Source organism: Pseudoliparis swirei, chromosome 19 (assembly GCF_029220125.1).
Source record: "Pseudoliparis swirei isolate HS2019 ecotype Mariana Trench chromosome 19, NWPU_hadal_v1, whole genome shotgun sequence".
Classification (NCBI taxonomy): domain Eukaryota; kingdom Metazoa; phylum Chordata; class Actinopteri; order Perciformes; family Liparidae; genus Pseudoliparis; species Pseudoliparis swirei.
The window spans coordinates 27,335,369-27,348,348 of NC_079406.1; the positions used below are offsets into that span (position 1 = coordinate 27,335,369).

Here is a 12,980-nt window from a genome sequence, read left to right on the forward strand (position 1 = left end):
TTGTATTATATTAATATGTTGTGTTATATTATGATGTTGTATTATATTTGCATGTTTAGTTCCGTGTCCGCGGAGGAGGAGCAGGTCTGAGGCTCTGGTTCTCTCCGCTGGATGAACAGGCCGGCGTCCGAGGAGACGCTTATTAAAACACTTTGAACACGCTTCAGTTTATTATTAAGGATTATGAGCGTCTCACTTCAGAGAGGAGGAGATACTTTAAGCTCTAATGAAGCTCTGAAGCAGAGCGGCAGCTCCTGTAGTATAGAAGTCTATGCTTCATGTGTTACAGCTGCATTATCTCTCCTGACCACCAGGGGGCGACTCCTCTGGTTGTATAGAAGTCTATGCTTCATGTGTTACAGCTGCATTCTCTCTACTGACCACCAGGGGGCGACTCCTCTGGGTGTATAGAAGTCTATGCTGCATGTGTTACAGCTGCATTATCTCTACTGACCACCAGGGGGCGACTCCTCTGGTTGTATAGAAGTCTATGCTTCATGTGTTGAAGCTGCATTCTCTCTCCTGACCACCAGGGGGCGACTCCTCTGGTTGTATAGAAGTCTATGCTTCATATCTTAAAGCTGCATTCTCTCTCCTGACCACCAGGGGGCGACTCCTCTGGTTGTATAGAAGTCTATGCTGCATGTGTTAAAGCTGCCCCCCCCCCTGGATTATTTTCTGTGCAACAGTAAATTAGTCGGATCGGAGAGATTACGTGGCGGCGGTGATTCCCGCCACGACGTGACAAATCCCCGAGTAATCCTTTTATTTTAATGACTCCGGGAATCTAAAAACACACACAAAAACAACTACACACTGCTGTCGTTCGGCTCGGAGTCGATGGAAACGAGCGTTGAACAAACGATGGCGGCGATTACAGGCGGAGCGATTCCCCCTGACGCCGAGAAAGGGGCGGGGCCTCGACCTCAGAGCGACGGGGGACCCGCTAGTGGACCCTCTTGACTCCCCCTCCCCCTCTTGACCCCTCCTCCCCCTCTGTGCTCTCTTAAAATACCCAGCAACAGATTATCTGTGTCTATATGTCCGTGGTAATATACAAATATTTGGAATTTAAGGAAAAAGAATAAAAAAGAAAACAAAAAACGAATAAACAAAAATTACAAAAATAAACGAACAAAACAAAGAAAATAAAGAAAACAACAATATAAAATTAAACAAATACAAAAAATAAAGAAAATGAACAAAAAAAACAGAGCATATACATATATATATACATACATATATATATATATATATATATATGTATATATACCAGAATAAGCAGTATTAATCCCAGGTCTGATATCGGTGGACGTCTGTCCAGCTGTGGCCCCCAGGAGACGTCTTCTCCAATAGGATCTACTACAAAAGATCCAGATGGAAGGAGACAGCCGCCGCGGGCCGGCGCACCTCCCAGCATGCACTGCGGCAGAGCCCGACCCCCACGGAGACGCTCACACTCATAACAAGATGCTTTTAGATTATATGCGGGAGGGCAAAATGAGACTTTGGTTGGCGAGGTGATGAGGAACCAAAGAGTAACGAGATGGTTCCTCGCCTGAGGGAGAGAGGCTATTAGGGAGGAATCCAGAGCTCTTAAAGGGGTACACACGCAAAGTACAACCTCCCTCCAGCCGGAGGCGTGTTGGTAGAGATATACACACTTTACACACACAGTAATAACGTGGTGTTGTAAAACTATCTCTACACTATTTTGGGTAGTTTTTAAACCCGAAGAATTAAGTTGTATCCACTTTATTGTTGTACTTGTACTCAAACCAACACTCACACACACACACACACAAGACCATACACTCAGACACATAGACAAGACCATACACTCACACACAAGACCATACACTCACAAGACCATACACACACATATAATCACACACACACTCACACTCAGACAGACACACACCCCTAAGCCCTCTGCTCTCCGTTGAGAACAAAATTAATACTTCAAATATGAATCATTATTTCTAACCTTGTCAATGTCTTGACTATATTTTCTATTCAATTTTCAATTCATTCGATAAATAAAAGTGAGTTTTCATGGAAGTCAGGAAATTGTCTGGGTGACCCCAAACTTTTGAACAGTAGTGTATATATTTGAAAAGATATATTTTTATTTAAATATATTTATATATATATGTATAATAAAACAATTATATTCATATACTTATAAATATGTATTTGAAAAAATATATATTTATTTAAATATATTTATATATATATATATATATATATATATATATATGAATATGTTCCATGCACCTGCAGAACAAATGAAGCGCCGAGGTTCATAAATAACTCCGTGGCCCAGGAGAGAGAACGCTACCCGACACCCGGCTCTCCACCTTTACTTGGAGTCCTTGAGCAACACCGTAAATCCACCGGCTCCGAGGCCGGCACCCCCTGACCTCTGACCCCTGACCCCCCCCCGACTTTCATTTGCTGTGGTGTTTTCTCCCTCCGGTGGATCAGAAGAGGAGTGACGTCTGAATGAATGACTCCTTTCACCCTCAATCTGGATCTGAGTTTTTTTACTTTTCATCCATAAATCTATTTTAACAACAATAAATAGGAGCATTAGAATCCAGCTGCATGCTGTCGAGCCTCTCGGGCCGCATTGCATTCTGGTCTTTTTTTAACGGCATTGCTGACTGGACTGAACCCGTTGTGGCCGTAACGTTGATCTGGGCTGAAGAATTTAAATCAAACCTCAGAGATTGTCGATTGTGCAACATCTTGTTTTTACCAAGGAAAATTAAATGTGGTATTAAAAACAATTTTTATATTAACACATTACTCGTCCCATTTTTTCGTGGAACGGAACCAAAAACACTTTCCGTGAACACGTTTCATATCAGCTCGCTAGATCCCACAATGCAACGTGGTTAACGTTGAGTTGTTCAGGTTTTAAGTAACGAAACCAGCGGGTTTTGGTTTGTGTTAAAAATAATAATGAATCAACGTAACGGAATAACGGGACTAACGTAAAAATCACACCGAGACGTGATTACAAATAATAAATCTATCAAAGTTGAGAACATTTTAACTCACAGACAAGTGAGAAAACTACTTTTTTAATGTTTTTTGGGCTTCAGACTTAGCATCAAGCTAACGCTGACAGAGGCCTCCAGGGTGAAAGTCCTGTGTCTGTTTAACCCACAAAGTGGACCCTGTTGCGTGGTATATTACATAAAATAAACATGAATGTGTATTTCTGATGTTTTTTTACCTCGTCTGAAAGCAGTGGGAGATGAAAAGACACAAAATCTTAAAACCGTAGATAAAATAAAGACTTAAAGATCTAATTGTGCGTTTCAGACGTTTCCCACATGAGTTTAGTCCCTCAGGTCTGACTTCATCTCTTATTCCTTCACTTCTGATTCACACTCTCACCCTCGCGTCCTTCCAGTAAACAGCGCCGACACTTAACCGGCTAACGGATTGTAAATGCTACATTGCTCCGGGTAACGTGACATTCAAGGGTTATCGTCCCGCCGGCTAACCTTTTATTTAACGGACGAGCCGCCGGGACCTTCCGTCTCTCTCTGAGGCGTAGACGCCGCCCCGGCTCACCAGTCAAGGACTTATTTTATTTACTATCAACAAGCGTCTGACAACTGGAGTCTTCACTCCAAATGAATTGGGCGAGTGAAGACGGGCGAGTGACCTTCTCCTCAAATCGCCAACAATTCAACATCAATTTATTTCACGAGCCGGTCGAGTCGGATTTCATTTACCCTGCGATGCGATGAAGGTGTGTGTGTGTGTGTGTGTGTGTAGAGAACCCGGCACGCAGCTGTGTTTTTCAAGGCCAGCTCAAGGTCACCTTCCAGCAGGAATATTTCGCCCGCGCTAATAGAAACCTCAGATTACATCGTAACGCACGTTCCCCGCCCAGAGGCTCCTCGCCCCCCCCCCCGCATGCTCGCCGTTTACGCTTTGAGAGAATAAAAAAAGGCGCTTAATTGAATATGAGAATCCTCAGAGGGCAAAGGTCACGCATTATTGTCCAGCCGGTCGATGTGAAACGAAAAACAAAGAGCATTAGCTCGTTTTTTCTCCGGAAGGCGGCGAGCTCTCGGAGAAAATGATTATTATTTTTTTTATTTGTTGCGGGTTGCACTGCGACAAATGGGAGCAGTAAAAAAAAAAAACGACACACGGAGGCTCAACGTAAATCACCTCCGGCGCGATTTGACAAATAAATAAGCAAATAAAGCAATTTCCTTCCTGCAGAGAACCGGAGGACGCTCGCTCGCTCCGTTAGTGTTTCTCCATCACTGGATACACACATTTCCCTCGGGAAATTCCACAAAAGGCCCAAAAAACCCCGCAAAGTTGAAGCCTGCCGAACATCTAGAAACATCCAGATGAACGTGACGCCCCTGAACGTGACGTCCCTGAACGTGACGCCCCTGAACGTGACGTCCCTGAACGCGACGCCCCTGAACGCGACGCCCCTGAACGCGACGCCCCTGAACGTGACGCCCCTGAACGTGACGCCTCTGAACGTGACGCCCCCCGTGCCAACCTATTAAAAAGAAAGGAAAGAAGATTCTCCTTGTTGCCCGATGGAAAAGCAACGCAGTGGAGACGTTGGCGTCCGCTCACGGGTCAACTCTGACCTGTCAACTCTGACCTGTCAACTCTGACCTGTCAACTCTGACCTGTCAACCCTGACCTGTCAGTCACTCTTGTCTGACTCGTCGGTATTCCCACGGTGGTCACTTTTTTTTGCACGTCGGCGTTTCCCAGGAAGCGCCACGCCAGGCCGGTTCTGATTGATCGTTCGATACGAGGCGGACCACGTGGGGGGGGGGGGGGTCACCTCACGAGGCTCAGACACACGGACTGCGGACGCGGCGCCGTATTCTGAGCCCGTCAGCAGCCGAACGCTCGTCCCTGATGTGTTTAGTCAGCTCGTTAGCCGCGTGTCCGCGTTAGCCACGTTAGCCGCTCGCCTCTCCGGCTCAACGTCACTGTCCGAGTCGTCCGCTCAGACGCCGCTCCTTAAAGACGTCGTTTAGTCTGCTGTCGTCTTCACGTTCAGCGAGGGGGAGGGGGGGGCGGTGACGCTCGTGCAACGGACACCGTTAGCTTAAAAAAAATACATGTTCTAGTCTCTGATCTCTGAGAATAAGCTAATATGAGATATTGAGCAATACAAATCAAATGAATGGACACCAAACTATTTAAATGACACGAGGGAGCCATCTTTGTTTCGGGCCTCCTCTACATGCGTAGACAGAGAAATGTGACGATTCAGCAAAAAAAATTGTCGATAGTCCTAAAGTGCTTCATAAGGAAATGTTGGCCGAAGCACGATTCACTCTGAGTCACGAGACAAGGAAAAGAAAACATTGACATTTTTTCTTTAACTCAACACTTTCTCCCAGGGGACCGTGAGGAAATAACTATTCGGTTGTATTAACGTGATTCTGTTGCTTTTCTTTTAATTTCTTTTATTACGATTTCGTTGTAATTTTCTTTTGACTTCGCACTTTTTATTTCTTCCTGCTGCACCGAAGTGTTGAACACCGACGTGACGTGGAGCCGATGAGTCCTGTTTTAAGGAGTTGTTTTGGTAGAGAGGTGTGTCCTGTGTTCCGACACCTGAATCTTCACTGATTGGACGAGCGATCGTCACCTGGTTTCTATTGAGTGTCATTTGAATACCAAAAGCCAAGGGGCGGTGTCAACGTGGCTGGCTGAGTGTCTTTAAAAAGATCTCCCGGGGCCAAGTCTGCAGTGTGCATTTTCTACCTGTGAGGCGAGACTACTGACTACTTGGATCCTGCTAAGTATCTTCTTTAAACTAGTTTTATCTGCTAAAGTTACTGTTGTATTTGTTGATTAAAGCTGCTAGATTGTTAGTCTGTCCTGTTTTAAGGAGTTGTTTTGGTAGAGAGGTGTGTCCTGTGTTCCGACACCTGAATCTTCACTGATTGGACGACGATCGTCACCTGGTTTCTATTGAGTGTCATTTGAATACCAAAAGCCAAGGGGCGGTGTCAACGCGGCTGGAGGTAATTGGCACTAACTTGGGCTCATAACCGGGTGGGGTTTTCGCGTCAGCTGTAGCGTCAGTGTGACTCATCGTACGAAGACTCGAGGACAAAGACATAGGAGTCTTCCGTTGGAGTCGAGACTCGGAGGACAAAGACATAGGAGTCTTCCGTTGGAGTCTTCGGGGGTGGCTGAGTATTTCCCCATTTTTTGAATATGTGTGTCTTTACCATGCCTGTGCGTATCTCTACTGTAGTTACTATAGGACTCGCTCATTCATGTGCGGAACCCCTCCTCTGTTATCCTTCCTACCCGTTCTACTCACACCCAGCACCTGGTCACAGGAGGCCTCTGGAACTGTCAGTCAGCCAACCGCAAGGCCGACTTCATCTCTGGCTTTGCTGTGGAGCAGTCGCTTGACTTCCTGGCTCTCACTGAGACCTGGATCACAGTAGACAACACGTCTACCCGGCTGCTCTCTCCTCTGCCTTCTCCTTTAGCCACACACCCAGACCCTCTGGTCGGGGTGGAGGTACAGGTTTACTCATCTCACCCACATGGTGTTTCTGTCCCTACCGCTTCCACTCTTCATCCCACTGACTTTTGAGTTTCATGCGGTGACCGTTACTCATCGGTCCAACTTCACATTGTTGTTCTCTACCGTCCCCTGGTTCTTTGGGAGATTTCTTGGGCGAGCTAGACGTCCTCCTATCGAACTTCATGGAACACGGCCCCCGCTCATCCTTCTGGGTGACTTTAACATCCAGACAGAGAAGTCATGTGATCTCTTACTCTTATTGTCTTCCTTTAACCTCTCACTCAGTCCCTCCTCCTACTCACAAAGCCGGCAACCACCTTGACTACATTTTCACAAGAAACTGCTCTACCTCTAACCTCACTGTGACTCCTCTCCATGTCTCTGACCACTTCTTCATCTCTTACTCTCTCGCTCTCTGGTACTGACAACCCACCCATATCTACAGACTCTGCACCTGTACGCCGCAACATTCGCACCCTCTGTCCCTCCTCTCTTGCCTCCTCTGTCCTATCTGCTCTCCCTCAACTGACTGCTTCTCACTCATGCATCCTAACTCTGCCAGACACTCTCCTCTCTTCCCTGTCTTCATCTCTTGATTCTCTTTGTCCTTTTAAGACACGACCGGTTCGGAAATCCTCTCCGGCTCCGTGGTTGTCGGACTCGGTGCGCCGAGAGAGCCACCCTGCGGCGGAAAGAAAATGGCGCCGTCGAATCAAGCGGAAGACTTGCTCTTCTATCAATCTCTCCTCTCCTCCTTCTCTTCCTCTATCTCTGCAGCCAAAAGCTCGTTCTACCTGACCAAAATTCAGTCTTCCTTCTCTAAACCCAAAACTCTTCTCTATCTTTTCCAACCTCCTTGATCCCCTGTCCCCTCCTCCTTCCACCCTTTTGCCGAGCCACTTTGTCGACTACTTTACAAACAAGATAGATGACATCCGCTCCTCCTTTACAAATCCATCTTCTATCACCTCACCAACACTAACTTCTTCATCCCCCTCTTTCCTCTTTCACCCCCTTGTCTCCCAATCAAGTTCTTAGCTTGGTGACCTCCGCCCGACCGACCACCTGCGCCCTTGACCCCGTCCCGTCTCCCATTCTCCAGGCTATTGCTCCTGACCTTCTGACCTTCCTCACCCATCTTATTAACAGCTCCCTCTCAACTGGCTGTTTCCTAACTCTCTGAAGGAGGCGAGTCAACCCTCTCCTGAAGAAACCCACGCTCGACCCGTCTGAAGTCAGCAACTACAGACCGGTCTCTCTTCTTCCTTTTCTCTCCAAAACTCTGGAGCGAGCTATCTTGAGCCAAGTGTCGTCCTATCTCCACAGTAACAACCTTCTTGACCCTCACCAGTCTGGATTCAAGGCCGGCCACTCGACAGAGACGGCCCTCCTTGCTGTCTCTGAGCAGCTTCACACTGCTAGAGCAGCGTCTCTCTCCTCTGTCCTTATCCTTCTCGACCTTTCTGCAGCATTTGACACCGTGAACCACCAGATCCTGATCTCTTCTCTTCAGGACCTGGGGATCTCAGGCACTGCACTCGCTCTTTTCTCTTCCTACCTTAAAGACCGCACCTACCGGGTAACTTGGAGAGGATCTGTGTCTGATCCTTGTCCTCTCACTACTGGGGTTCCTCAAGGCTCCGTCCTGGGTCCCTCCTCTTCTCTCTGTACACAAATTCTCTCGGCTCTGTCATTCGTTCGCATGGCTTCTCCTACCATAGCTATGCTGATGACACCCAACTGATCTTCTCGTTTCCACCATCCGAAACACGGGTGGCGGCACGAATCTCTGCCTGTCTGACTGACATCTCTCAGTGGATGTCTGCTCACCACCTGAAGATCAACCCTGACAAGACTGAGCTACTATTCCTTCCAGGAAAGGCTCCCCACCCACGACCTGACTATCACCTTCAACAGCTCTGTGTTGGCCCCTACCCGGACTGCCAGGAACCTCGGGGTGACACTCGACAGTCAACTCTCCTGACGGCCAACATCGCTGCGACGACGTTCCTGTAGGTACATGCTGCACAACATCAGGAGAATCGTCCTCTTCTTACTCAGAAGGCGGCGCAGGTTCTGATCCAGGCTCTGGTCATTTCACGCCTCGACTACTGCAACTCCCTCCTGGCTGGTCTACCTGCTAAGGCCATCCGACCCCTGCAGCTCATCCAGAATGCAGCAGCTCGACTGGTCTTCAGCCTCCCGAAATTCACCCACACCACTCCGCTCCTCCGCTCTCTCCACTGGTTACGGTGGCTGCTCGCATCCGCTTCAAAACACTGGTCCTGGCGTACCGTGCTCTGGGCGGATCGGGCCCGTCTACATCCGGGATATGGTCACACCGTACACCCCGGCACGTTGCTCCGCTCGGCAACAGCCAATCGACTTGTGCCTCCTGCACCTCGAGCTAATCACTCGAAATCCAGACTGTTTGCTGTCCTGGCTCCTCAGTGGTGGCAGGCTCCCCACTGACATCAGGACAGCAGAAAGTCTCTACATCTTCCGTCGGAGACTGAAAACACACCTTTTCCGACTATATCTGGATTAAAACACAGATTAGCACTTCAGTGGCACTTAGATAGCACTTACTTATGGTACTTTTGTAGTTCGACTATGTTGAGGAAATGTTACTTCCTGTATTCTTGTTGTTCTTAGTTTGTACTCTAGGTTGAAATGCACTTATTGTAAGTCGCTTTGGATAAAAGCGTCTGCTAAATGACATGTAATGTAATGTAATCTACCTCTGTTATCGTTCGAATACATTTACATATTTTAATGTTTAACATGTATTTAATAAAGTCCTCGGTACTCGGTGTTCAGGGATGTGTGACGGGTCGGTGTTGTGACAGCAGAATAAAGACGCTGCTCGCATCACCCGACCCACCGCTGGAGGAAAGAGGTCAAGGGTCGGCTAAGAGAGAGAGAGAGAGAGAGAGAGTGACTATGGGTGAGTGGGTAGCAGTTCCGTCTTTCAATCAGGGGGTTGGAGGTTCAATCCCCGCCCTAGTCGATGTGTCCTTGAGCAAGACACTTAACCCTGAGTTGCTCCCTGTAGCGGCGTCTCCAGTGAATCAATGTAACAGTATTGTAAGTCGCTTTGGATGTGTGTGTGTGTGTGTGTGTGTGTGTGTGTGTGTGTGTGTGTGTGTAGGGGGGTCCGAGTCGGGACGGAAGGGAAAGAGATATCAATTAAAGGAGGGAACTACGGAGTCCGGGCCCGAGGAGCTGAGACGGCGATACCAGGACCGGTTCATTAACTAAACACGGTGCGCTGAATGCAAATACCCCCCCCCCCCTTTGAAAGTTCACGTAATGAAATCCCTCGGAGGCCGAGCGGGGGGGAAATAACATCGGTGTGCTTCATGCAATCAAGAGAGAAGAAGAAGAAGAAAAAGAAGAAGAACGGTCTAGTCCCTGTGAGTCCAGCACCAACTACGTTTCCCATCATGCACCACTCTCTGCATGAGGTCTCGGTACTATGATGATGATGATGATGATGTACCATCAACAGCACAACAACACATTTAAATTCTGAAAGTAGAATAAATGCACGTTTAGTTTTTTTCTCTCTCGGGTTAAAAGCTTCAAGCAGCAGCAGGTGCATTCTGGGTAATCGATTAACGGATCGCTCGTAATGAAAAAATTAATTACAACCAGAACCCTAAACCATCGCGATGAGACACCCAGCCGCCTCACGCTGCCCGGCACCGCCCGCGTGTGACTGTGTGAGTGTGTGTGAGTGTGCGTGTGTGCGTGTGAGTGTGTGTGTGAGTGTGCGTGTGAGTGTGTGTGAGTGCGTGTGTATGTGTGAGTGTGAGTGTGTGTATGTGTGTGAGTGTGTGTGTGTGAGTGTGCGTGTGTGTGTGTGTGTGTGTGTATGTGCGTGAGTGTGTGTGTGTGAGTGTGCGTGTGTGAGTGTGCGTGTGTGAGTGTGTGTGCGTGTGTGTGTGTGCGTGAGTGTGTGTATGTGTGAGTGTGTGTGAGTGAGTGTGCGTGAGTGTGTGTATGTGCGTGAGTGTGTGTATGTGTGTGAGTGAGTGTGCGTGTGTGTGTGAGTGTGCGTGAGTGTGTGTATGTGCGTGAGTGTGTGTATGTGTGTGAGTGTGTGTGAGTGAGTGTGTGTGAGTGTGTGTGTGAGTGTGTGTGTGTGTGAGTGTGAGTGTGTGTGTGTGTGAGTGTGCGTGTGTGAGTGTGCGTGTGTGAGTGTGCGTGAGTGTGTGTATGTGCGTGAGTGTGTGTATGTGTGTGTGTGTGAGTGAGTGTGCGTGTGAGTGTGCGTGTGAGTGTGCGTGTGTGAGTGTGCGTGTGTGAGTGTGCGTGTGAGTGTGCGTGTGTGAGTGTGTGTGTGTGTGTGCGTGTGTATGTGTGAGTGTGCGTGTGTGAGTGTGCGTGTGTGAGTGTGCGTGTGTATGTGTGCGTGTGTATGTGTGCGTGTGTGAGTGTGCATGTGTGAGTGTGCGTGTGTGCGTGTGTATGTGTGCGTGTGTGTGTGAGTGTGTGCGTGTGTGTGCGTGTGCGTGTGTGTGTGTGTGTGTGAGTGTGCGTGTGTGTGTGAGTGTGCGTGTGTGCGTGTGTGTGTGTGTGCTGCAGGACTCGTGGGTAACGTGGCCCTGAGAGGCCTCCTGTCCCCTCACATGCCTGTTGACACTCTGGAGGAGCACATGATGCACGCTGGTGGTCGCTGTCGCCCCCCCCCCCCCCCCCCCTACACACACACACACACACACACCATCCTGCCTGGATTCACTGCGACTCGATTCAGTCCCGTGTCGGCTCCCACAACGATTTCAGATGGATCTTTGTTCAGGGGGGGGGGATTCTCCCTTTGAGCCCCCTGGAGCTCTGATTCACATGCAACAGCAATACACATGCACATTTTAATGTTATCACACGCACACACACACACGTGATGTAACGGGTCCGCTTACCTGAAGAACACAACCGTTTCCCACAAATAGATCCCCAGCGCGTTTAGCCGGCACATTCTTGCCAGTCTCATTTTGTTTGGAGGGGGTGGGGGGGGGGTGCAGGTGTTGCTGAAGGGGAGGAGGGGGGGTCACACTCTTGTGGGGATGAATTCCACTCCAAAAAACAAAACAAAAAGAAAAAATTCCTTTAGTGGTGGAAAAGGGGGAGGAAGAGGAGGGGGGGGGGGTGGTGGTTATGGTTTATAACCTCCAAGGTGAGCCGAAAAATTTTTGTGTGCGTGTGTTTACGTGTGTACGTGTGTGTGTGTGTGTGTGTGTGTGGTTCAAATCCCAGAGTCGCCGGTGCTGAGCTGCGGGATGTTCATGACCTCACAGGCCGGGGACCATGCGCGTGTCCGGCCCCGACCGCGCGCCGCCGGCGGGGAGGGGGGGGGGAGAGAAGAAAAATAAATACACAAAATCCAACGCGCCGAAAACCGCGTTCAGGACCACGGACAGCGGCACCGGGGGTTCTGCGGGGAGGCGGCGGGTCCGGGGCTTTGGGTTGGGGGGGGGGGGGGGCTAGCCTGCTCACAGGCGGCTGCTAATTGACACGCAATTACACCCAATTACTCTCAAGTCCAGCCGGTGCGACCCGCAGCGGGTCCAGAGGAAAGCAGACATATTCCTTCAGAGAAGAAGAGGAAGAAGAAGAAGAAGAAGAGGAAGAGGAAGAAGAACAAGAAGAACAAGAAGAAGAAGAGGAAGAATCACGGGGCTCTGCTGCTGCTCTTCCTCCCCGGTGTCTCCACGGCGCGTGCAGGTGTTATATTCCACGCAGAGGAGAGCTGGTCCTCAGGTCTGCAGGTCTGTCTCTCACGCGCATCCCACAGGCGGCCCGCGCTTCGCCGCTCCCGCTCCCGGTCTCGCTCACGTTCCGCGTGTCCCGCCGCTGCCGCTCGGGGAGGAGGGACGTGCGCCTCCCGGTCCGCTGCTGCCTCTCCGCCGGCTGCACCTCTTCTTCCTGCCGCTGCTCGCTCGTGTCTCCCAGGGGCGCGTGGTGGTGGTCTAGGTGGTCTTGGTGGTCTAGGTGGTGGTGGTCTTGGTCTTGGTGGTGGTCGTACTTGCTGCCCGGCTCAGCTACTCCCATTGTCCGGTGGGGGTCAAGTTGGAGACGCACCGGCGGCCGCTGCTGCGCTCCGCATCCGCTCCCATCCGGGCACCAGCTCCCGATGGGAAAAAGAGACCACACACACACACGCACACACACACACACACTCAAAAAAAAGAAAGAAAAAAAGAGAGAAAGAAAGAAAAATGAAAAATAAATGTCGGATTTCCCCTTTTCTTGGGGAGAAGGGAGTGTTTATAAAAACGCGTCGGGCCGGTGAGGACCGTGTTCCGTGGCAGGAGAGCGGCAGTGACACTGGCCCCCGGTAACCGTGGCACGCACGCGCACGCACGCACTCAGCACGCACGCTCTCACGCGCGGAGGTTCGGACGGAACGGAACCG

General features: G+C 49.7%; 1 protein-coding gene across 1 annotated transcript in view; it reads right to left on the minus strand.

Annotated features, from left to right (window-relative positions):
• The window catches only part of glra1 (glycine receptor, alpha 1), a 74,050-nt gene extending 61,434 nt beyond the window's left edge, over positions 1-12,616 (minus strand). The window contains exons 1-2 of the mRNA XM_056438897.1: positions 12,347-12,616; positions 3,245-3,249 (exon numbers count right to left, since the gene is read on the minus strand). Coding sequence (XP_056294872.1) covers positions 3,245-3,249; positions 12,347-12,616 — 275 coding nt within the window. The remainder of the gene's footprint in view (positions 1-3,244; positions 3,250-12,346) is intronic.
• Positions 12,617-12,980: the final 364 nt, after the last annotated feature.